General features: G+C 47.5%; 1 protein-coding gene across 1 annotated transcript in view; it reads right to left on the bottom strand.

Moving 5' to 3' along the window:
* The window catches only part of LOC122925553 (chromaffin granule amine transporter-like), a gene marked incomplete at its 3' end in the record, with an annotated part of 205,342 nt that overhangs the window by 19,910 nt on the left and 158,969 nt on the right, over positions 1-26,463 (bottom strand). The window contains exons 9-11 of the mRNA XM_044276911.1: positions 1,485-1,563; positions 1,348-1,399; positions 925-1,108 (exon numbers count right to left, since the gene is read on the bottom strand). Of these exons, the coding sequence (XP_044132846.1) occupies positions 925-1,108; positions 1,348-1,399; positions 1,485-1,563 (315 nt within the window). The remainder of the gene's footprint in view (positions 1-924; positions 1,109-1,347; positions 1,400-1,484; positions 1,564-26,463) is intronic.

Consider the following 26,463-nt stretch of genomic DNA (forward strand, 5'->3'; position numbering starts at 1 on the left):
TTATAGAATGGGGTCATTTTTGGGTAGTTTCTATTATGTAAGCCTTGCAAAGTGACTTCAGACCTGAACTGGTCCCTAAAAATTTGGTTTTTGAAAATTTCTGAAAAATTTCAAGATTTGCTTCTAAACTTCTAAGCCTTGTAACATCCTCAAAAAATAAAATATCATTCCCTAAATGATCCAAACATGAGGTAGACATATGGGGAATGTAAAGTAATTACTATGTATTACAGAAGTAAAGAAATTGAAACTTGGAAATTTGCAATTTTTAAAAAAAAAAGGTAAATTTGGTATAATATAAAATTTTTTACTTCATTTTACCAGTGTCATGAAGTAAAATATGTGACGAAAAAACTATTTCAGAATGGCCTGGATAAGTCAAAGCGTTTTAAAGTTATCAGCACTGAAAGTGACACTGGTCAGATTTGCAAAAAATGGCCAAGTCCTTAAGGTGAAATAGGGCCGAGTCCTTAATGGGTTAAATACACTGGGGTGTCCACAAGCTCTGACTCCATATATCGATATAGCTATATATGGAGTCAGAGCCGGGACTCCTAAGCCAAACTAGAGTCCTGACACCCTCCCCTCTTCAGAGCAGGGGGTTCCTGGGGTTCTCCCATTGACATCCATATAAAAATTATATATTTATATATATATATATATATATATATATATAATACTTCTGATATACTGATGCTAAGTGTTCTACCCGAGCACACTAGCACTTTGGTGCTTGCCCAACACTACTGATCATTCCCCTGAGTATAGGCCTGTGAAAATAGGCTCTTAATTTCATTGACAATCCACCTCCATTGAAGCATAACCAACAACTTTGTCCTATACACTGTCATATAGATCCTAGTTTTATACACCACTTATTAGACATAACATACATAAAGTAGACAATGTAAAATAAAATCATACCTAAAGCAAATCCCAAGCATAGAGCAATGTTTGAAACAGCATATATCCCACCGTACACAGATGTATGACGTAGATCTACCAGTTGTCCCATGATAGGCATGATTGATGTATCAACCATTCCAAAGCCAACACCAAGGGCAGCCATAGGACCAATAAGACCATATATATTGGAAGCTAGTGGAACCTAGATGGGAAAGGAGCATGAAGATACACAATATGCAGATTAAAAATTTTAAATTTGATTTTAATTTAATTTTATTGAACATTTTTTCATGCTAAGTGTTTGACCATGTACATCAGAGGCATCAGTAGATGGGGATCCAATACTCATAGGTGTAACCAGGTTGACATAAGACGAGGCAAAATCAGGTGCACCCATGAAGCAGAGGCTTTTCTACCATGCACTGAGCTATCTATACTGACCAATAAGAGACCAACTCCCATGATTATCATCCCGACAAGTCCACACAGCCACCTGAAAGAAAAAAGACGCTGGTTGATTCAGTGTTCAGTGAATTCATGACATTGAATATGTAACAATAGAATAGGAATAGACTGACCTCCTCATCTTGTATGCCAGAGTGCCAAACAGGTTGGTACATAGGAGGAATGAAACACTGGCAGGTAGGAAAGCCAAACCTGTAAAAATAAACATGTGCGGATTATACGAGGGGTTATGGTCAGTGTCTAATAGAGATGTCCCGAACTATTTGCCGGCAAACAGTTCCCGGCGAACATAGCTTGTTTGCGTTTGCCGCGCCGGGGGCGAACATATGCGATGTTCGGTCCGCCCCCTATTCATCATCATTGAATAAACTTTGACCTTGAACCTCACAGTCAGCAGACACATTCCAGTCAATCAGCAGCAGACCCTCCCTCCCAGACCCTCCCACCTCCTGGACAGCACCCATTTTAGATTCATTCGGAAGCTGCATTCTTAGTGAGAGGAGGGACAGTGTAGCTGCTGCTGATTTAATAGGGAAATCGATAGTAAGGCTAGTGTATTCAGTGTCCACTATAGTCCTGAAAGACTCATCTGATCTCTGCTGTAAAGACAGTACCCCAAAAAGCCCTTTTTAGGGCTAGAACATCAGTCTGCTTTATTTTTTTTTCCCAGTGTAATCAAATTGCAGTTGCCTGCCTGCCAACGTGTGTGTCAGGCTCACAGCCCTGCAAGTGCATAGTGTCACCAGTGCAACTCATATCTGGTGTCACATTCAATTACATTTAAAGAAAAACAACAATTTTAACTGTGAATGACTAGCAGTCAGTTGCACACACGTGTTTGTGTGTTTAAGGCCCAGTGCCAGTGCATAGTGTCACTTCAGCGCCACTCATATCTGGTGTCACATTCGATTATATTTAAAGAAAAACAACAATTTTGACTGTGAATAGCTAGCAGTCAGTTTAACTAATCTAAAAAAAATGACAGGCAGAGGCAGGCCACCCCGTAGGGGCTGTCATTGTAGTGGTGCTGTAAATCCCTTTGGCCCTAGAATAATGCCCAGTGTTCAGAGGCCACGTACCCTGAACTCGAAAAGTTCTGAGGACATAGCTGACTGGCTAACACACGCACTATCCTCCTCCAGCTCAGCTTCGGGCACCTCTCAAGTTACCACTCGCCCTCCTGCCGCCACCACCAACTCTAGCACCACAGCCGCTTCACTTGATCTGTCAGAGGAGTTATTTACACATCAGTTGGAAGAAATGAGTGATGCGCAACCATTATTGCAAGAGGATGTAGATAACAGGGATATGTCTCAGTCAGGCAGCATTACACAGATGGACGTACGGTGTGATGATGATGATGTTGTACCCGCTGCTGCTTCCTTTGCTGAGTTGTCAGATACAAGTGAAGCGGTTGATGATGACGATGTGTCGGTGGATGTCACGTGGGTGCCCGCTCAAAGAGAAGAAGAAGAGGGGGAAAGTTCAGATGGGGAGACAGAGAGGAGGAGGAGACGAGTTGGAAGCAGGGGGAGGTCGTCGCAAGGAGCTAGTGGCACAGTCAGACAGCATGTATCAGCACCCGGGTCAGCCAGACAGCATGCCAATCAACGCATGCTGTTGCCACCACCAGAATGCCGTCATTGCAAAGCTCAGCAGTGTGGCATTTTTTTTGTGTGTCTGCCTCTGATAACAGCGATGCCATTTGCAACCTGTGCCAAAAGAAACTGAGTCGTGGGAAGTCCAACACCCACCTAGGTACAACTGCTTTGTGAAGGCACATGATCTCACATCACAAACGCCTATGGGATCAACACATGAGTACAAGCAGCACACAAACTCATAGCCACCATCCTCCTCCTGGTCCAGCATCTGCAGCCACGTCAACCACTGCTGTCCTCCTTGCCCCCTCTCAACCACCCGCCACTCCGCCTCTCGCCTTTAGCAGTTCCTGCTCATCTGCCCATAGTCAGGTGTCTGTCAAGGACATGTTTGAGTGTAAGAAGCCAATGTCACAAAGTCACCCCCTTGCCCGGCGTCTGACAGCTGGCTTGTCCTAACTCTTAGCCCGCCAGCTTTTACCATACAAGCTGGTGGAGTCTGAGGCCTTCAAATAATTTTAGCTATTGGGACACCGCAGTGGAAGGTACCCGGCCGAAATTTCTTTGCACAAAAGGCAATCCCCAACCTGTACTCGATTGTGCAAAAGGAAGTCATGGCATGTCTGGCACACAGTGTTGGGGCAAGGGTCCATCTGACCACTGATACCTGGTCTGCAAAGCACGGTCAGGGCAGGTATATCACCTACACTGTGCATTTGGCAAACCTGCTCACAGCTGCCAAGCATGGAATGCGTGGCTCTGCAGAGGAGTTGGTGACACCGCCAAGACTTGCAGGCAGGCCCACTGCCACCTCCTCTACTCCTCCTACTCCATCCTCTTCCATAACCTCCTCGGCTGAGTACTCTTCTGCTGCTGCGTCTTGCTCCATATCAACGGCACCCCCCAGCTCCCCAGGGGCTATTCCACATCCCGGACACGACAGTGTCACGCCGTCTTGGGGTTGACTTGCCTGAAAGCAGAGAGTCACACCGGACCAGCACTCCTGTCCGCCCTAAACGCACAGGTGGATCAGTGGCTGACTCCACACCAACTGGAGATCGGCAAAGTGGTGTGTGACAACGGAAGCAATTTGTTGGCGGCATTGAATTTGGGCAAGTTGACACATGTGCCATGCATGGCACATGTGTGTAATCTGATCGTACAACGCTTTGTGCATAAGTACCCAGGCTTACAGGATGTCCTCAAGCAGGCCAGGAAGGTGTGTGGCCATTTCAGGCGTTCCTACACGGCCATGGCGCACTTTTCAGACATTCAGCGCCGAAACAACATGCCAATGAGGCGCTTGATTTGCGACAGCCCGTCACGTTGGAATTCAACACTCCTAATGTTCGACCACCTGCTCCAACAAGAAAAAGCCGTCAACGAGTATTTGTATGACTGGGGTGCTAGGACAGCCTCTGTGGAGCTGAGAATTTTTTTGCCATGCTACTGGATGCTCATGCGCAATGCCTGTAGGCTCACGCGTCCTTTTGAGGAGGTGACAAACCTAGTCAGTCACACCGAAGGCACCATCAGCGACATCATCCCATTTGTTTTCTTCCTGGAGCATGCCCTGCGAAGAGTGCTGGATCAGGCTGTAGATCAGCATGAAGAGGAAGAGGAAGAGTTGTGGTCACCATCATCATCACCAGAAACAGCCTTATCAGCATCGCTTGCTGGACCTGCGGCAATGCTGGAGGAGGAGTCTGAGGAGGAATGTGGCTTTGAGGAGGAGGAAGACCAACCACAGCAGGCATCCCAGGGTGCTCGTTGTCACCTATCTGGTACCCACGGTGTTGTATGTGGCTGGGGGGAAGAACATACCTTCAGTGAGATCAGTGAGGACGAGGAACGGGACATGAGAAGCTCAGCATCCAACCTTGTGCAAATGGGGTCTTTCATGCTGTCGTGCCTGTTGAGGGACCCTCGTATAAAAAGGCTGAAGGAGAACGACCTGTACTGGGTGGCCATGCTACTAGACCCCCGGTATAAGCAGAAAGTGCCTGAAATGTTACCGAATTACCGGAAGTCGGAAAGGATGCAGCAGTTCCAAAATAAATTAAAAAGTATGCTTTATACAGCGTATAAGGGTAATGTCACAGCACAACGGGAATCTAACAGGGGAAGAGGTGAAAGTAATCCTCCTCCTACCACGACCACACCGGCAAGGACAGGACGTTTTACAGACGTGTTGTTGATGGAGGACATGAGGAGATTTTTAAGTCCTACGCATCGCCACAGCCCTTCGGGGTCCACCCTCAGAGAACGACTCGACCGACAGGTAGCAGACTACCTCGCCTTAACTGCAGATATCGACACTCTGAGGAGCGATGAACCCCTTGACTACTGGGTGTGCAGGCTTGACCTGTGGCCTGAGCTATCCCAATTTACGATAGAACTTCTGGCCTGCCCCGCTTCAAGTGTCCTGTCAGAAAGGACCTTCAGTGCAGCAGGAGGTATTGTCACTGGGAAGTCGCCTAGGTAAAAAAAAGTCTAGATTACCTCACCTTTATTAAGATGAATGAGGGATGGATCCCGAAGGGACTGACGTGGGCGATACATTAGACTAAAAAAGGCCTGATGACTGAGATGAGCTGCCTTGGGCTAAAAATGGTCCACACGCTGCTGTATTTTATCTCTGAATGCCGGATGAATTGCGTGACTTATCCGCCACCAACTAGGGTTCAAGCCGCAATGCTTTAGGGCACTTTCTGGCTGGGAAACAGCGATCGGCTGGATAATTTTGCATAGAAAAAACATTCATTTTCTTTGTGATCATCTAAAGTGATCATTAAAGCCTACTAGGCCAACAATGGGCCCACACTGCAGAATCATTGTTTTCTGGGTCACTTAACTGTCACTGAACTACCTCAGCACGACCATAGGCTTTGAAAAAACCCCATTGCCTGCAATCTCCCAAACGTGCGCACGAGCACAGTCATCACTACACCAAGATTGACGCATAGAGGAATAAAATCTATGTTAACTATTGACAACTCTTTGCGATTGTCTAAAATCTATTCCATACACGTCCCCTGATAGGAATAGTACTACTTAACACACCTTATAATAATAATAATAATACTAGTGAACGCAAAAGGGATTAAACTGATAGGAATAGTACTACTTAACACACCACACATATTGAGATTGCACAGTACATTACACAGCGCACACGCAGTGCCCCAAATTGGAATTAAGAGGACCGACCAAGCATCTTTTTCCATCTCCCGGTTCCTAAAATCGATTCCATATACACGTCCCCTGATAGGGGACGTAACAGGGATTAAACTGATAAGAATAGTACTACTTAACACACCACTCATATCTGGTGGCACATTAGATTGCACGCGCAGTGCCCCAAATTGGAAGTAGGAGGACCGACCAAGCATTTTTTTCCATCTCCCGGTTCCTAAAATCGATTCCATATACACGTCCCCTGATAGGGGACGTAACAAGGATTAAACTGATAGGAATAGTACTACTTAACACACCTTATAATAATAATAATAATAATACTAGTGGACGTAACAGGGATTAAACTGATAGGAATAGTACTACTTAACACACCTTATAATAACGCAGAGAGAGGCAACGCAGAGGGAGGAGTCTGAAGAAGAGGAGTCAGAGGAGGAAGGTGGCTTTGAGGAGGTGGAAGACCAAACACAGCAGGCGTCCCAGGGGGCTTGTTGTCACCTTTCGGGGACCCTTGGTGTTGTACGTGGCTGGGTGGAGGAAGAGACCTTCCATGACATCAGTGAGGACAAGGAACGGGACATGGCTAGCTTGGTATCCAACCTTGTGCAAATGGGGAGTTTGCGGTTGTGCAAATTGACTGTTTGCGGTTGTTTGCGGTGCGTTAAACAGGGAGTTTGGTCTGTCATAGTTTGGTCTGTCACTGTGAAGCGGGCGTAACCGTTACACTACCTGATCGATACAACATCATACCTGATGTTTTAAAGTACGTTATTCCAAACAGTTTAGGAATGTTAGTTGATTTATGCCCTTTATGGATTAAAACCTGACTCTGCGTCAACTATGTAATTTTCCATGGAAGTTTTGCCATGGATCCCCTCCGGCATGCCACAGTCCAGGTGTTAGTCCCCTTGAAACAACTTTTCCATCACTATTGTGGCCAGAAAGAGTCCATGTGGGTCTTAAAATTCGCCTGCCTATTGAAGTCAATGGCGGTTCGCCCGTTCGCGAACTGAAAATTTTATGTTCGTGACATCTCTAGTGTGTAATTGTTAAAGGAAAGGGGCATAAGGAACCATGGTTCTGAATGGTAGAATAATGTAGAAGGATATTAAAGGGGCTGTTGTGACCATCATTTTTTGTGATTGGTGGATCCTGAGCAGTTTTTTTCATTATTTTAATGTTTGCCTCTTTGTATTTCAGCAGCTGTAACTTTTTACAGACGTGGCTCTATAGGATCTGTGGGGTTTGCTGTGGTAGGAAGGGTGAGCGGATGCAGTACAGAGGCACAAAAAACTGTTCTTAAACAGAATCCAGTGTTTATTCACACTTTGCAGGTTAACAGAAACAAAGTCACCTTCGTTTTAAGTCCTGGTGTTCAGTTCACACCTTGCCGTGAGTACCACATATAGAGTTCAAGTCCTACTGTGTTTCCACCTTGCAGCAGATCCACATATAGAGTTCACGTCCTGGATATCCCAGACAGATTGCAAACATGCAACCAGCCAGAAGAACCTTAACACAGACACTCTAGCTGGCTTTTTTTTAAGACAGTTAGGCGCCCACAAAGCCCGGACCGGCATGTGAGATCCAGTCCGGTGGTTGACCTCACCTTGCTGCAATCAGTCTCAGCAGCACATGCTGGGAGGAAAATATCTCCCTTCCACTAGGAGACCCTTCACTGTGTCACAGACCTTATCACCTGTATGAGAAGTTCATTTTGGTGCTGTTTGAGGGTACACGTAAATTACTGTGCAATTTATATTAAAAAAAATTGAGACACAAATGTAGAAAAAAGAGATTTTTTTACATTGTTTCACACTGTCTTCAGGTTATTACCACTGTGTAGTTGGGGGATTTTTTTTTTATTACATTTTTTTTCTTCCATTTATCTATATTATTTCTGTTTCATTATATGTCCCCCAGGAGGTCATAAACGATCGCTGGGGAAATAAAACATTTTAATCTTATTTTATTCTGGTTTTCACTGTAACTGAGGTATGCATAGGATCACCTTTTACAGGGGAAAGTAGCCCTCTATCATAACCAGCAAAGCTGATCTGAGTTTGCTAAGACCCAGCAGCTCTGCTATTTTGTTAGACACCCGGCAATCATGTGATTGCTGGGTAAGAAAAGCAGCAGCAGCATTTAGGGATGAGCGGACCCGTGGATATTCGAGATCGCCGGGTTCGACCAAACTTCGGGTCAAAGTTCGGGTTTGGGTCCCGAACTTGACCCGAACTCAAATCCGAACCCCATTGAAGTCAAAAGGGAACCCAAACTTTTGTGCACTAAAATGGTTGTAAAATAGTAAGGGCTAGACTAGAGGGCTGCAAAGGAAGCAAAATGGGGGTAAGAGCAGGACAATTGCCCTGCAAACAAATATGGATAGGAAAATGACTTAAAATAACATAAAATAGAAAAACATAAAAAATACTAATCTTGAACTAGGAGGCGGAGGTCAAAGTGGAGTAGGAGGTTGAGGAGGCGGTAGACGTGGCGGTGTAGGTGGAAGTGGCGGTGGAGGATAATAGAGATATTATTTTATTTTTTTATAAATTTGGGAAGGCCCCAAAACATTGGGAAATAGAAAAGAGAAAGCAAAGAGAAAGTACGCTGGAGTATAACAATGGCTGGGTGCAGCTGTTAAACTTGTCTATTCAGCACAAGGTACGGACAAGTCCTGGGGATCCATGCCTGGTTCATTTTAATGAACATGAGCTTGTCCACATTGGCTGTTGACAGGCGGCTGCGCTTGTCTGTGATTGCCCCCTCCAGTCGTGCTAAACACACGTTCAGACAATACACTGGCCGCAGAGAAGGCCAGCACCTCCAAGGGTTAAAGGGCAAGCTCAGGCCATGTGCCCAATTTGGTGACCCAGAAGTTGAATGGGGCAGACCCATCAGTCAGTACGTGTAGGCGTGTGCACACATACTGCTCCACCATGTTGCTTTAATGCTGCCTCCTGCTAAGACGTTCCGTATTAGCTGGTGGTGCTGGTTGTGGCGTGCTGACAAAGCTTTTCCACATTTCGGCCATGTTAACCCTCCTTTCTGAGGTGCTGGCGCTGCCCTAGCTGCATTGGCGACTTCTTACTCCTCCTCTGCCTTCGCCTTGTGCTTCCACTGTGCCCCTGCTGTCAGGTGGGAATGCCATCAGCAGTGCGTCTACCAGCGTGCGCTTGTACTCGCACATCTTCCGATCATGCTCCAGTGACGGAATTCAGGACGGCACATTGTCCTTGTAACGGGGATCCAGCAGGGTGGCCACCCAGTAATCAGCACTAGTTAGAATGTGGGCAACTCGGCGGTCGTTGTGCAAGCACTGCAGCATGTAGTTGCTCATGTGTGCCAGGCTGCCCAGAGGCAACGACAAGCTGTCCTCTGTGGGAGGTGTATCTTCTGTGTCCTCTGTATCCCCCCAGCTATGCTCCATTGATGCCCATAAGCTGCTTTGGGTGCCATCCTGCTGTGGACACAGTTTCTCCTCATCCTTCAGAACTGTGTCCTGGCTGGACAGTTGTGTACCAGGCCTGTGTTGGTGCAGGGACCCACCCTCCTAGCCACTTTTGAATGACTGGCCTGATAACTGTGGAAATTATCCCTCTACCTCCTGTGCCACATTCCCTTCCATCATCGCCCAAAGCTTTTTTTAAAGGAGACATAGAAGTGATATAGTAACACTGAGGACGGCGTCATCGGCACTAGCCATATTGGTGGAGTACTCGAAACAGTGCAACACTGCACATACGTCCTGCATGGAGGCCCACTCGTTGGTGGTGAAGTGGTGCTGTTCCGCAGAGCGATTCACCCGTGTGTGCTGCAGCTGAAACTCCACTATAGCCTGCTGCTGCTCACACAGTCTCTCCAGCATGTGCAAGGTGGAGTTATACCTTGTGGGTACATCACATATGAGGCGGTGAGTGGGATGACTGAAGTTACACTGCAGCGCAGACAGGCGAGCAGCAGCAGGGTGAGAACGGCGAAAGCGCACACAGACGGTCCGCACTTTCTGCAGCCACTCTGACATATCGGGGTAATTTTTAAGGAATCTCTGCACCACCAAATTCAGCACATGCACCAGGCAAGGGATGAGAGTCAAACCGGCTAGGCCCAGAGCTGCTACGAGATTTTGCCCGTTATCGCACACCACCAGGCCACGCTTGAGGCTCAGTGGCACCAACCATTCATCGGTCTGTTGTTCCATGCCCGTCCACAGCTCCTGCGCGGTGTGCGTTTTTTCCCCCAAACAGATGAGTTTGAAAACAGCCTGCTGATGTTTTTCCCCTGACTGTGCTGAAGTTGGTGGTAAAGGTGTTACGATGACCGGATGATGAGGCGGTAGAGGAGGAAGCAGAGTAGGAGACAACAGGAGGCAACGAGAAACGTCCTGAAATCCTCGGTGGAGGAAGGACATGCGCCAAACTGCTATCTGCCTCAGGCCCAGCCACGACTGCATTTACCCGGTGTGCTGTTAGGGAGATATAATGTCCCTGCCCGTGCTTACTGGTCCACGTATCGGTGGTTATGTGGAACTTCCCACAGATGGCGTTGCGCAGTGCACACCTGATTTTGTCCGCCACTTGGTTGTGCAGAGCAGGGATGGCTCGTCTGGAAAAGTAGTGGCGGCTGGGAACCACATACTGTGGGTCAGCCACAGCCATAAGGTTTTTAAAAATCTCCGTCTCCACCAGACAGAATGACAGCATTTCAAAGGCCAGAAATTTTTAAATGCTGGCATTCAGAGCCAGGGATCGCTGGTGGGTAGGGAAGTACCTCCTCTTTCTCTCCGATGTTTCACGGATGGATTGCTGAATGCTTCCATGGGACAGTGTGGAGATGCTTGGTGACAGGGGTGGAGAGGTGTTCCACTGTCACTCCAGAGGGGGAGGAAGAGTCTGAGAACGCAGCAGAAGAGGGAGCAGGAGGAGCCTGAGATCTTTTGTGGTTTTTGATGTGTGTACTCCACTGCAGCTTGTGCTTTGCATTTAGATGCCTGGTCATGCAGGTGGTGCTCAGGTTTAGAACATTTATGCCTCGCTTCAGGCTCCGATTGCACTCCATGCACACCACTCACGTCTTGTCGTCAGCACATTGTCTGAAGCACTGCCACGCCAGAGGAATCCTTGGAGGTGGCTTTGGTGTGCTTAGTCCATGGGTGCAGTGGGCAGTAGCAGGAGTACTGGCTAGGGGACGGCCACTCTGCTTTTGCACCCTGCTCCCTCTTTTGCTGTGCGTCTGGCTCTGTGTGACCACCACCTCTTCCTCCGAACTGCACATGTCACTCTCATGACCTTGATTCCATGTGGGGTCTAGGACCTCATCATCCTCCACCTCATGTTCCACCCACACTTCACCCCTGCCCTCCTTGCCGGTCTGCACACTGAAGAAAGCCGCAGCAGTTGGCACCTTTGTTTTGTCATTATCAGAGATGTGCTGCGGTGGTCCTGCCATGTCCACATCCTGAAACATAAGTGGTTGGGCATCAGTGCACACAATCTCTTCCACTTCTGGGGCAGGGCTAGGTGGATGGCCCATGGAAACCCTGCCAGCAGAGTCATCAAAAAGCATAGGAGACTGCTGCATGACTTGGGGCTCCGACTGCTTGGATGATTTGCAAGGGGGTGAGGTGAAAGACAGATGCCCATAGGCTGCAGGTGCCAACTCTTTGCTTTCAGCAGGAGACTGGGTTGGAGACAATGTGAAGGAACTGTAGGCACTGTCAGCCACCCAATCTACTACCACCTCTACTTATTCTGGCCTCACCATTAGTACACCGGTATTCAGGCCTACAAAATAAAGCTGAATGTTCTGTCGCCTATGTGCAACTGAGGAAGGTGTTTCATTTGTAGCTGGCACAAATCGACCACGTCCTCTCCCTGCAACAGGAGCTCCACCAGCAGCACCACGACCAGGGCCACGTCCCTTATTTGACGCTCTCCTCATTATTTGAGGTCACCCACTGAACTAACAGGCAGATTAAGTATATTAATTTTCCTGTCACGGATGCAGTGCAGGTGTACCTCACACAAAAAAATGGATTTATGTCACCCATTGAACTAACAGACAGATTAACTATTATATTTTTGTGTCAGGGGTACAAAGCTGGTGTATTGCACTCACAAAAAAAATCTATATAGGTCACCCACAGAATAAATAGCCAGATGAGATTTGTAACACTTTCCCTCACTTCAGCTGCCTGCTTCCTGTCCCTGCACTACTCACAGCTGATGTGTGGTGCTACACGTGATCCAGCTTGTATAGAGCCTGGGTCACATGATGCACTGGCCAATCACAGCCATGCCATTAGTAGGCATGGCTGTGATGGCTTCTAAGTGCCCACAGCTTAAAAGCTTGTTGATTGGCTGCCCTGCTGCCTTTCAACAAGCTTTATTAAATGCCCGAACACCAAACTCGAACCCAAACTTTTGCTGCAAAGCTCAGGTCTCCGAACTCGCAAAGTTTGGGTTCCCTCAACACTAGCAGCATTCACTACATAGCCCTCATTAACTGCTATGTGGCCTGAAAGAGACAACATAAGCAGTTATACTCCAAATTAAAATTTCTACAACATTCCTTAAAATGTTATCTTCTTTAAAAAAAAATACCAACATGGTAAAAAAAAAAGTTTTGAACAGGGTCTTATCATCTTATCACAGTCAATATTTTGGTGTTACACAATACAGAATACAGCACAGAGCTCCATTGCTCCTCAGCACAATCATGATTCAATCTATATTCAGTCCACAAGGCAGTAAATATTTGTTACGACACTCACCGCCAGGTAGATGACGCCGCTGGTTAGTGAATAAGCCCCTTTCTCCAGGAATGCAGTTTTTAATCCAGCCGATCATCAAACCCCCGAATGGAGCATACGAACGTGGCAACTCCCGATCAGCAATTCAGTCGAACTCCTTCCACAGCTAGCAATATACGAAAGCGCTGTGCCTATAATAAATCCCTCCATAAACGAGACCAAGCTCCGTCTTGAAAGTCAAACAGGGAATGTTTTATTGAGGGTTACCTGCCCATTTTTATGCAGGTCCCCATCTGGTGGACACGCCCCTAGGGGCCCAGAATGGAGACTGTGACACAGGACAGACATGCAGCACTACAGAGACAATACATCCCCACAATGCATTATGGTTTTCTCCTCTCTGCCCTGGCGACACCCGAGGAATAATCCAATTATCTCTCAAGACAGAGGGAAATCACCAATACACATGTGGGGACAACAGAACAGACATCACCATTTAAACATACAATGTCACAACCCTTTTCAATACACAGACATTTAGCATTCCACAATGGCACGAATTAGACCAGGAGTTCAAGTTGGTTCAAGTCCTTTGTGAACAATGAGGCCATTAAGGTTAACTAGCAGCACACTCCTCTCCTGGGTGGCCGTCCGTTCAGTAGTTCCAATCGGTATGTGGGGAAACACACGAACAGGGGCATATGGACGGGAAATCCAGCGAAATGAAGGCAAACAGACGAACCAGCAATATAGGTCTATACAGATGGATCTGTCACACGGCTCCCCCCTTGTGGGACACTCCGGCAGACCCGGCTTGACCCTTTAGCGGGTCAACTTGGGGATGACCGGACTAGGAGGTAGCAAGAACGTCAGTTTGCCGGGACAATCCATCTGCATTCCCATTCTGCTTACCGGGTCGGTGATGGTGAAGTTATACGGTTGTAAAGCTAAACTCCACCGCAGCAGTCTCCCATTGTCTCCTGAGACCCGGTTAAGCCAGACAAGGGGATTGTGGTCCGTCACAAGGGAAAATTCCTGTCCATACAAATAAGGGCTTAACTTTTTCAATGCCCAGACCAGGGCCAAGCATTCCTTCTCCACTGCCGCATAACTCACTTCTCGGGGTAACAGCTTTCTACTGAGATATGCGACAGGGTGCTCTCCTCCATCTTCCCCGACCTGGCTCAGCACAGCCCCCAGTCCATACATGGAAGCATCTGTATGGACGAGAAAACGTTTGTTAGGGACTGGGGCAGCCAGGACAGGGGCATTTACAAGAGCCTGTTTGAGTGCTTGAAACGCAGCTTCACAAGCCGGAGACCACAGGACCTGCTTAGGGAGATTTTTCTTGGTCAGGTCAGTCAGGGGCTTAGCAATAGTGCTGTAGTCTGGGACAAAGCGTCTGTAATACCCTGCTGTCCCTAGGAAGGCTAACACCTGGGTCTTAGTGATAGGTGTGGGCCAGTTAGCTACTGCCTCTATCTTAGCCGGCTCCGGTCTCTGGCTCCCACACCCCACTCTGTGACCCAGGTATTGCACTTCAGCCATGCCTAGATGGCACTTCTCTGGCTTCAATGTCAGGCCAGCAGCCCGAATTTTGTCCAAAACTACCCCTACATGTACTAGGTGTTCCTCCCAGGACCCACTGTAGATCGCAATGTCATCCAGGTATGCACAAGCAAATTCCTGGAATCCATCGAGAAGTTTATCCACCATACGCTGAAAGGTAGCCGGGGCATTCTTCATCCCAAATGGCATGACTTTAAATTGGTACAAGCCAAATGGGGTGATGAAGGCCGACTTGGGGATAGCATCCTCGGCCAGGGGGATCTGCCAATAACCTTTACACAGGTCTATGGTGGTCAGGTAGCGTCCCCTGGCAATACGATCTAATAATTAGTCTACCCGGGGCATCGGGTAGGCGTCAGTGGTGGTCCGCTCGTTGAGCCGCCTGTAGTCTACACAGAACCGGGTGGTCCCATCTTTCTTAGGCACCAGGACTACAGGCGAAGCCCAAGGGCTATCGGAGTGTTCGATGACCCCAAGCTGGGTCATCTCCTGTATCTCCTTCCGCATTCCTTCTCGGACTGCTTCAGGGATACGGTACGGGGGCTGTCGTAGAGGGTTCTGTCCAGGGGTCTCTACCTTATGTACAGCTAGGGTAGTGTAGCCAGGCTCTTGGGAGAACGTCGCCTGCTTCTCCCACAGAAGCTGTCTTGCCTGTCCCTTCTCTGTGGGGCTTAATCTATCCCCTAGCTGTACAAGACTAGTAAGGTCAGTCTGGGAGTCCCTCTCTAACAAATCGGGTAAGGGTAAACTCTCTGTATCGTCTGCAGCAGGGGCACATACTGCAGCAACATCCTCCGGTCTCTCCTGATACTCCTTTAGCATGTTCACATGAAAGGATCGCTGTATCCTTTCATCTGAACAGCTGGCTATAAGGTAGGTGGTATCACACACCTGAGCTACCACCTTATACGGGCCCTGCCAAGATGCTTGCATCTTGTTCGCCTTCACAGGTTTGAGCACTAGCACTTTCTGCCCAACCTGGAAGACTCGCTGCCGGGCACCCCGATCGTACTATCTCTTCTGTCTCCCCTGGGCCACCTGGAGATTCTCTCTTACCATCAGGGACAGTTTCTCCATGCGGTCCCGGAGTTCCAGGACATATGGTACTATGGGGGTCCCTTCCTGCTCTGTCTCCCCCTCCCAGTGGCCTCTAATGAGATCTAGGGGTCCGCGGACCCTCCTCCCATAGAGCAACTCAAAGGGGGAGAACCCAGTAGATTCCTGGGGCACCTCTCTGTAAGAAAACAACAGATGAGGCAGGAATCGCTCCCAGTCTCTGCAAGTGTCAGAAAAGGTCCTCAACATCTGTTTGAGGGTGCCATTAAATCGCTCGCAGAGGCTCTTAGTCTGTGGATGGTACGGGAACTAAGTATCGGTTTAATGCCGCACACCCTCCACAGTTGCTGGGTGAGCACAGCGGTAAATTGGGTTCCCTGGTCAGAGAGAATCTCCTTAGGGAACCCGACCCTAGTAAAAATCCTAAACAGGGCATCAGCAACTGTCTCTGCCTCTATATTATATAGCGCTACTGCCTCTGGATAGCGAGTGGCATAGTCCACCACGGTGAGAATATACTTCTTACCGGATGGACTAGCCCTGGCCAGTGGACCCACAATGTCAACGGCTATGCGGGCAAAGGGCTCCCCAATGATAGGCATAGACATAAGCCTAGCTCTTGGGTGGTCCCCCCGCTTTCCTACCCGTTGACAAGTGTCACACGTACTACAATGTATCCGCAAAGCCTGATTAAAATTTGGCCAAAAGAAGTTCTGCATGATCCTATAGGCTGTGCGGCGGTACCCTAGATGTCCGGCTAATGGAACGTTATGCCCTATCCGCAGAATCTCCTGCCGGTATTTTGCGGGCACCACCAGCTGTCGATTCGACGGATGGGCAACACTTTTCTGGGACGGTTTAGGGATCCTATATAACCTGTCCCCCACCCATTCATACCGCTCCCCATCTACTCCTTCCTCTCCAGTATCTGCTCTGTCTCTATACTTCTGGAGAGTCGGATCTGCCTGAGTTTCCCTCCCAAACTCCTCTGGGGAATCCCAGCTAGCAAAGGTCTGTCCTAGGGTATCAGTCAGGGAATCGGGTCTTACCTGGGTCTCGGCGGCAGGTGGGCTGGTTCCAGCAACACGGGTCTGGGCCCGGGTAGTCACTGGGTGGACATCAGCAGGTCCCATTGGAGCATAAGCAGAAACCAAAGGGGCCAGGTCATTCCCGAGCAAGACATCAGCAGGCAAGTCTTTCATAACCCCCACATTCACATGTCCAGAGCCCACTCCCCAATCCAAATGAACCCGGGCAACAGGTAGACGGAACACGGCGCCTCCTGCTACCCTCACTGCCACAGTATTTCCAGTGTGTTGGTGTTCCGAAACAAGGTTCTTTTGGAGCAGGGTCATAGTGGCCCCGGTGTCTCTCAGACCAGTGACATCTTTGCCATTTAGTCTAACGGTCTGCCTGTGCTGCTGCCGGTTATCCTGCTGGGCTGCTTGTACTGGATCCGCCTCATGTAGTATACCCCAAAATTCCTCCTGCTCAAGACAGTGAGCGGAAGGCTGGGGTGGCTGCTGATTTCCGCCGGCTGGTTTTCTCCACGACTGCGCTGGGTTGGTATTGTTCAATGGGCACTCCGGTCTCTTGTGCCCCAACTGTTTGCACCCATAGCACCGGATAGGCTGAGAGTAATCCGGGCGTTGAACCAAGCTGGATGAACATAATTGTTCGCTGGTGGTATCGTGGGGGTGCGTTGCGCTGGGGGGTGATACACAGTAGTGGTTGGAGGTGCTGCCGGTTTGTACTCCACTCGGGTAGGGACCTTGGCTGCTGTCTGGTCTAGCCTTCGTGCATCTGTGTATTCATCGGCCAGACGAGCAGCTTCAGGTAAGGTAGCGGGTTTGCGGTCCCTAACCCACTCTCTGACTCCTGCAGGTAACCAATCAAAGCAGTGCTCCAACAAAAATACTTGCAGCACCTCTTCCCCAGTTACCGCTTGGCACCCTGCCATCCAGTGGGCTGCGGTGCGGTGTACCCTGCATGCCCACTCCACATAAGAATCGCCAGCCTGCTTGTTAGTGTCCCGGAATCGCCGCCGGTACGCCTCAGGGGTGACAGCGTATCTGGCCAAAAGGGCATCTTTTACTGCCCGGTAACTTGTAATTTCCTCCTCCGGGATGGCCCGAAAAGCCTCACTGGCCCGGCCGGATAATTTCCCAGAGAGGATAGTGACCCATTCCTCTGCGGGTACCTGGTGTAAGGCACACTGCCTTTCAAAATCGGCCAGGAACCCGTCAATCTCTCCCTCCGCTTCCACAAAATGTCTAAATGCAGCAAAAGGTACCTTTCTCCTTCCATTGTTATTATGGGGTACCTCTGCTGCTGCAGCTCCTCTTCCCTGGAGCGCCTGTTGTGCTGCTACTGCTGCTTGCACCTGGACCACAATATCTGCTGCAGGGTTGGGGCCAAAGTGTGCCAGCCTTATCTGGACTGCCCGGTTAAATTGTACCTCCTCGGGTGTTAAATCCAGTATGCCAGGCACATTAGCTCTCTCCGTTCCCTGTGCTGCATCCATCTCCAATAATATAGAAATAATCTCTCTCTTCTTGAGATTACTCGCTGATCGTCCTCTGCGTTCCAATATATCTTTAAGGGTAGCACGCCTTAATTCCTCATACTGCATTTCCATACTGGGATTTGTAGCTGGCCTCCTGGGCGGTAGGATTCATCCCGTTGCTTGCCACCAATTGTTACGACACTCACCGCCAGGTAGATGACGCCGCTGGTTAGTGAATAAGCCCCTTTCTCCAGGAATGCAGTTTTTAATCCAGCCGATCATCAAACCCCCGAATGGAGCATACGAACGTGGCAACTCCCGATCAGCAATTCAGTCGAACTCCTTCCACAGCTAGCAATATACGAAAGCGCTGTGCCTATAATAAATCCCTCCATAAACGAGACCAAGCTCCGTCTTGAAAGTCAAACAGGGAATGTTTTATTGAGGGCTACCCGTCCATTTTTATGCAGGTCCCCATCTGGTGGACACGCCTCTAGGGGACCAGAATGGAGACTGTGACACAGGACAGACATGCAGCACTACAGAGACAATACATCCCCACAATGCATTATGGTTTTCTCCTCTCTGCCCTGGCGACACCCGAGGAATAATCCAATTATCTCTCAAGACAGAGGGAAATCACCAATACACATGTGGGGACAACAGAACAGACATCACCATTTAAACATACAATGTCACAACCCTTTTCAATACACAGACATTTAGCATTCCACAATGGCACGAATTAGACCAGGAGTTCAAGTTGGTTCAAGTCCTTTGTGAACAATGAGGCCATTAAGGTTAACTAGCAGCACACTCCTCTCCTGGGTGGCCGTCCGTTCAGTAGTTCCAATCGGTAGGTGGGGAAACACACGAACAGGGGCATATGGACAGGAAATCCAGCGAAATGAAGGCAAACAGACGAACCAGCAATATAGGTCTATACAGATGGATCTGTCACAATATTTATTACCTCCACTTTATTTATGAGTTTCCTTTGTGCAAACAGCATTTAAATAGAAAAAAAGTTGAAAAATACATACATCAATAATGTTATGTTCATGTTCACATTCAAAGAATCCTGTGTTATTATGCATTCATTCTTCTCAATTCCTGTGCACTTGGCTGGCAATCCCATTCCAGAGCAAGATTGGAAGCGTCATGTCAACATACTGCAGTGGCCATGTGGAATGTGAGGGGTGTTTAATAAATGATCTACCCCAGCATATTCTGGCAGTGTTAGAGAGCTGAGCTTGTCTGTGCAGGTTAAGGCATGTCTGGACATAAAACACACATAGTAGCAGTTCAGTCTTATTAAAGCACTGGAAGTGACAGGATGGCACATGCAGGACAGTGCAGGTCTGCAAAGAAAGTGAGGCATTCGGAGCTTCATTCAGTGATTAAATTATTTACAATGGAAGAAAATAATCCTAAAAGAAATCCATGATCCAAGGATTATTGCTGTATATGGTGATGACGTACTTTCCTACTACCAAGTAAAGTTTTGGGCCTAACTGTTTAAATGAGGTAGGGAATCAACTAAAGATGGTTCCCCCCGCCCCATTAAGGTAATTCCAGTAGAGTTTTCATCTGTGATCCTCTTGTGACCAAGTGGTGGAACTTGGAACTGCAGGATTCATTTCTGCTAGAGCTAATGAGGAGGGCCTACGTGACCCAGAGATTTCTGCTGGAGATTAAGGATGTGGTATCTCTGGCTCCAAAGATGATGGCAGTTAGGTCTTGTGGTGCCTGAGGTCAGTAGTGTAGACCAACACCCATGCAGGGATTCTCAGATCCTTGCCTACCTCCATCGGCTCTGCTCCAGGTTGCAGTGCTGGAGCTCCAGCTGCATCTGCTGCACTGGCCGGTCTGGAGCACGATGAAGTCACTTGGGGCTGTGATTTCTCCCTGGCAGTCCGTATTTCTCTCACTATAAGGATCACTTCGGGTTTGTCACCCCATATCACGGCTCTCCAATCCGGGTTGTGCATCTTTTCCGCCATCTCGCTGAGGCTCCTTCCAACTAGTTAGGTCAGAGGATGGCAATGTTGCAATTTGGGAGCATGTTGCTATGCGCAACAGCAGTAGAATAGGTGCGTGATTCCTTTAAGTGTTGCAGCGACAGCCCAATATTGGGGAGTATTGTACTCTGTAAGGCAGATTATAGTTTTAAACATTCCTCATTAAGGTTAGTTTCCCCATCAGTACTCACTCAGACCATTTTGGATGTTGAATCTCAGTGTCTGGTGGACCCTTATTGCCTTTACTTCTTGTAGTGGTACAGCTAGTTTCTTTGTCCCCCTGGGAACTTGCACTCAGCACTTTCATTCTTCCTGCTTAAAGGATGGTTCCTCTGTGGAGGCGGGCTGTTTGTTTCCCGCACCTCTGCTGGGTGGAACATTCTTTTCCCTCAGTACATGAGGCACAAATCCAAGATGGCTGATTAATCCATCTTTTCCCACAGTGCTGCAACTGATGCAGAGTCACACTTTCCAGCGGCAAATAAATGCAATAGGTCACTTGTAGAGGGGTTTTACAGGTGTTGTGCAGCTTCAGTAGTAAGGCACAAAAGTAAATAGCCTGTTCGTGATGCCACTTGTGGCTGGCTGACCACAGGGGCGATGTAGTCCCAGGGTTTAGGAATGCCGAGTGGTATGTTGTGGCCCTAATAGTTTGTGTCATGGTGCTCCTACCTGGATACTGTTGCTCACCAGGGTTAAGCTCCGTATCAACAAAGGAGTTGTAGTTGGTGGAGAAAGTAGAGAGTAGACTTGGTAAAGTACAATGGTTTTTAATTGAATAAACTTGCAATAAACTTGTGTCATCCAAACAATACTTTATCTTTCTCTTCGCTCCAACAAGCTAAGGGTAAACTTGCAGGTAATCTTGAATACTTTGCTTTCTCTCTCTGCTGCTGTGTTATTCTCTGTAAGTCTGGTTTCTTACAGCTTCAGTTTTCCTTCACAGAGGTACTAAGTCTTTTTACATATGAGGAGTGGGATGTGCAGAGTCCCACATATGTGTGCAAATGGGACACTTTAAACATCTAAATATTTCTGCATTTGCATTGTATGGTATTTCCTTTTATCAGACTGGCAATGTCCTTTACACACACTTGCCCCTAGGTGGTGCTGGCACCACATAATATATGTAGCTTGGGTGTGTCTAGACAGGAAGTTAGTTAGTTGAAGTTGGAGTGTGAGAGAAGGAGAAGCAAGTTCATGGAGGAGAGAGACAGGCGGAAGTCATCATGTTGCTGTTTTACTTTCCTCTGGGCCCTGATCAAGCCTGGAGAAGACTACCACAGCAACCAAGCACCAGACAGTGAGTCTATGTACAAAGATGCAGAGAGCCTAGCGAGGGTAACAGCTAAACTTAGCTCATGGACCTCATTAGCACAAGTGACCAGGAGTAGCTTTCTGAGTGCCTGAACACAAATGGACAGTTAGTGCGCAGAATTATCCTTTTCCACTACACAAGCCTTCCGGGTCATAGTGGAAAAAACTAAACCTTTTCAGAAGATTATCCTGCAAATAATGAAGCAGATGTGTTTGCCTACCACAAGGGAGATCACCCTTAAAGGATAGCTTATAGTAACTATATACAGTGAGGTCCATAAATATTGGGACATTGACACAATTCTAACATTTTTGGCTCTATATACCACCACAATGGATTGGAAATGAAACGAACAAGATGTGCTATAACTGCAGACTGTCAGCTTTAATTTGAGGGTATTTACATCCAAATCAGGTGAACGGTGTAGGAATTACAACAGTTTGCTTATGTGCCTCCCACTTGTTAAGGAACCAAAAGTAATGGGACAGAATAATAATCATAAATAGGGATGAGCGAACTCGAACTGTATAGTTCGGGTTCGTACCGAATTTTGGGGTGTCCGTGACACGGACCCGAACCCGGACATTTTCGTAAAAGTCCGGGTTCGGGTTCGGTGTTCGTCGCTTTCTTCGCGCTTTTGTGACGCTTTCTTGGCGCTTTTTGAAAGGCTGCAAAGCAGCCAATCAACAAGCGTCATACTACTTGCCCCAAGAGGCCATCACAGCCATGCCTACTATTGGCATGGCTGTGATTGGCCAGAGCACCATGTGACCCAGCCTCTATTTAAGCTGGAGTCACATAGCGCCGCCCGTCACTCTGCTCTGATTAGCGTAGGGAGAGGTTGCGGCTGCGACAGTAGGGCGAGATTAGGCAGATTAACTCCTCCAAAGGACTTGATTAACTGATCGATCTGCAGCTGTGGATCATTGAGCTGCTGATCCTCAATTGCTCACTGTTTTTAGGCTGCACAGACCGTTTGTCAGTCTCATTTTTCTGGGGTGATCGGCGGCCATTTTGTGTCTTGTGGTGCGCCAGCACAAGCTGCGACCAAGTGCATTTAACCCTCAATGGTGTGGTTGTTTTTTGGCTAAAGCCTACATCAGGGTGAAGCTGTCACACCAAGTGCATTTAACCAGCAATAGTCTGTTCATTTTTTGGCCATATACAAAATCAGGGGCAAGCTGCGCCTGTCACCAAGTGCATTTAACCCTCAATGGTGTGGTTGTTTTTTGGCTAAAGCCTACATCAGGGTGAAGCTGTCACACCAAGTGCATTTAACCAGCAATAGTCTGTTCATTTTTTGGCCATATACAAAATCAGGGGCAAGCTGCGCCTGTCACCAAGTGCATTTAACCCTCAATGGTGTGGTTGTTTTTTGGCTAAAGCCTACATCAGGGTGAAGCTGTCACACCAAGTGCATTTAACCAGCAATAGTCTGTTCATTTTTTGGCCATATACAAAATCAGGGGCAAGCTGCGCCTGTCACCAAGTGCATTTAACCCTCAATGGTGTGGTTGTTTTTTGGCTAAAGCCTACATCAGGGTGAAGCTGTCACACCAAGTGCATTTAACCAGCAATAGTCTGTTCATTTTTTGGCCATATCCCAGTCTAATTCTGTCACTAAATCCATACCGGTCACCCAGCGCCTAAATACTAGGCCTCAAATTTATATCCAGCTAAATCTGTCCCTAGTGCTGTAGCTGGGCGAGTTATTTAGTGTCCGTTCAAGCACATTTCTTGTTCTGGGTTGAAATACAATTCTCAATTTAGCAATTTCATAATTTAGTGGTTCCTGCTATATCAGAGCTCTTTGAAATCTATCCCAAAAAGGGTATATAATATTGAAGGTGCACATAGGGTCATTCAGAGTAACTTCACACACACCCGCTACTGTGTATTTCCAAGTCTAATTCTGTCACTAAATCCATACCGGTGACCCAGCGCCTAAATACTAGGCCTCAAATTTAATTCCCTCTAAATCTCTCGTTACCCACCGCTGTACTGTTGTTGCTGGGCAAGATATTTAGTGTCCGTCAAAGCACATTTTTTGTTCTGGGTTGAAGTACAATTCCCAATTTAGCAATTTCATAATTTAGTGGTTTCTGCTATATCAGAGCTATTTGAAATCTATCCCAAAAGGGTATATAATATTGAAGGTGCACATAGGGTCATTCAGAATAACTTCACACACACCCGCTACTGTGTATTTCCAAGTCTAATTCTGTCACTAAACCCATACCTGTCACCCAGCGCCTAAATACTAGGCCTCAAATTTAAATCCCTCTAAATCTCTCGTTACCGTTGTCCTGTTGTAGCTGGGAAAGTTATTTAGTGCCCGTCAAAGCACATTTTTTGTTCTGGGTTGAAGTACAATTCCCAATTTAGCAATTTCATAATTTAGTGGTTCCTGCTATATCAGAGCTATTTGAAATCTATCCCAAAAAGGGTATATAATATTGAAGGTGCACATAGGGTCATTCAGAATAACTTCACACACACCCGCTACTGTGTATTTCCAAGTCTAATTCTGTCACTAAATCCATACCGGTGACCCAGCGCCTAAATACTAGGCCTCAAATTTAATTCCCTCTAAATCTCTCGTTACCCACCGGTGTACTGTTGTTGCTGGGCAAGATATTTAGTGTCCGTCAAAGCACATTTTTTGTTCTGGGTTGAAGTACAATTCCCAATTTAGCAATTTCATAATTTAGTGGTTTCTGCTATATCAGAGCTATTTGAAATCTATCCCTAAAAGGGTATATAATATTGAAGGTGCACATAGGGTCATTCAGAATAACTTCACACACACCGCTTCTGTGCATTTCCAAGTCTAATTCTGTCACTAAATCCATACCGGTGACCCAGCGCCTAAATACTAGGCCTCAAATTTAAATCCCTCTAAATCTCTCGTTACCCACCGCTGTACTGTTGTTGCTGGGCAAGATATTTAGTGTCCGTCAAAGCACATTTTTTGTTCTGGGTTGAAGTACAATTCCCAATTTAGCAATTTCATAATTTAGTGGTTTCTGCTATATCAGAGCTATTTGAAATCTATCCCTAAAAGGGTATATAATATTGAAGGTGCACATAGGGTCATTCAGCATAACTTCACACACACCCGCTACTGTGTATTTCCAAGTCTAATTCTGTCACTAAATCCATACCGGTGACCCAGCGCCTAAATACTAGGCCTCAAATTTAATTCCCTCTAAATCTCTCGTTACCCACCGCTGTACTGTTGTTGCTGGGCAAGATATTTAGTGTCCGTCAAAGCACATTTTTTGTTCTGGGTTGAAGTACAATTCCCAATTTAGCAATTTCATAATTTAGTGGTTTCTGCTATATCAGAGCTATTTGAAATCTATCCCTAAAAGGGTATATAATATTGAAGGTGCACATAGGGTCATTCAGAATAACTTCACACACACGCTTCTGTGCATTTCCAAGTCTAATTCTGTCACTAAATCCATACCGGTGACCCAGCGCCTAAATACTAGGCCTCAAATTTAAATCCCTCTAAATCTCTCGTTACCCACCGCTGTACTGTTGTTGCTGGGCAAGATATTTAGTGTCCGTCAAAGCACATTTTTTGTTCTGGGTTGAAGTACAATTCCCAATTTAGCAATTTCATAATTTAGTGGTTTCTGCTATATCAGAGCTATTTGAAATCTATCCCTAAAAGGGTATATAATATTGAAGGTGCACATAGGGTCATTCAGAATAACTTCACACACACGCTTCTGTGCATTTCCAAGTCTAATTCTGTCACTAAATCCATACCGGTCACCCAGCGCCTAAATACTAGGCCTCAAATTTATATCCCGCTGAATTTGAATACAATACATTGGGCCAAATAATATATTTGTTGTTGTGGTGAACCATAACAATGAGAAAAACATCTAGTAAGGGACGCGGACGTGGACATGGTCGTGGTGGTGTTAGTGGACCCTCTGGTGCTGGGAGAGGACGTGGCCGTTCTGCCACATCCACACGTCCTAGTGTACCAACTACCTCAGGTCCCAGTAGCCGCCAGAATTTACAGCGATATATGGTGGGGCCCAATGCCGTTCTAAGGATGGTAAGGCCTGAGCAGGTACAGGCATTAGTCAATTGGGTGGCCGACAGTGGATCCAGCACGTTCACATTATCTCCCACCCAGTCTTCTGCAGAAAGCGCACAGATGGCGCCTGAAAACCAACCCCATCAGTCTGTCACATCACCCCCATGCATACCAGGGAAACTGTCTCAGCCTCAAGTTATGCAGCAGTCTCTTATGCTGTTTGAAGACTCCGCTGGCAGGGTTTCCCAAGGGCATCCACCTAGCCCTTCCCCAGCGGTGAAAGACATAGAATGCACTGACGCACAACCACTTATGTTTCCTGATGATGAGGACATGGGAATACCACCTCAGCATGTCTCTGATGATGACGAAACACAGGTGCCAACTGCTGCGTCTTTCTGCAGTGTGCAGACTGAACAGGAGGTCAGGGATCAAGACTGGGTGGAAGACGATGCAGGGGACGATGAGGTCCTAGACCCCACATGGAATGAAGGTCGTGCCACTGACTTTCACAGTTCGGAGGAAGAGGCAGTGGTGAGACCGAGCCAACAGCGTAGCAAAAGAGGGAGCAGTGGGCAAAAGCAGAACACCCGCCGCCAAGAGACTCCGCCTGCTACTGACCGCCGCCATCTGGGACCGAGCACCCCAAAGGCAGCTTCAAGGAGTTCCCTGGCATGGCACTTCTTCAAACAATGTGCTGACGACAAGACCCGAGTGGTTTGCACGCTGTGCCATCAGAGCCTGAAGCGAGGCATTAACGTTCTGAACCTGAGCACAACCTGCATGACCAGGCACCTGCATGCAAAGCATGAACTGCAGTGGAGTAAACACCTTAAAACCAAGGAAGTCACTCAGGCTCCCCCTGCTACCTCTTCTGCTGCTGCCGCCTCGGCCTATTCTGCTGCTGCCGCCTCGGCCTCTTCCTCCGCCTCTGGAGGAACGTTGGCACCTGCCGCCCAGCAAACAGGGGATGTACCACCAACACCACCACCACCACCTCCGTCACCAA

This window comes from Bufo gargarizans, chromosome 2 (genome assembly GCF_014858855.1).
Source record: "Bufo gargarizans isolate SCDJY-AF-19 chromosome 2, ASM1485885v1, whole genome shotgun sequence".
Lineage (NCBI taxonomy): Eukaryota > Metazoa > Chordata > Amphibia > Anura > Bufonidae > Bufo > Bufo gargarizans.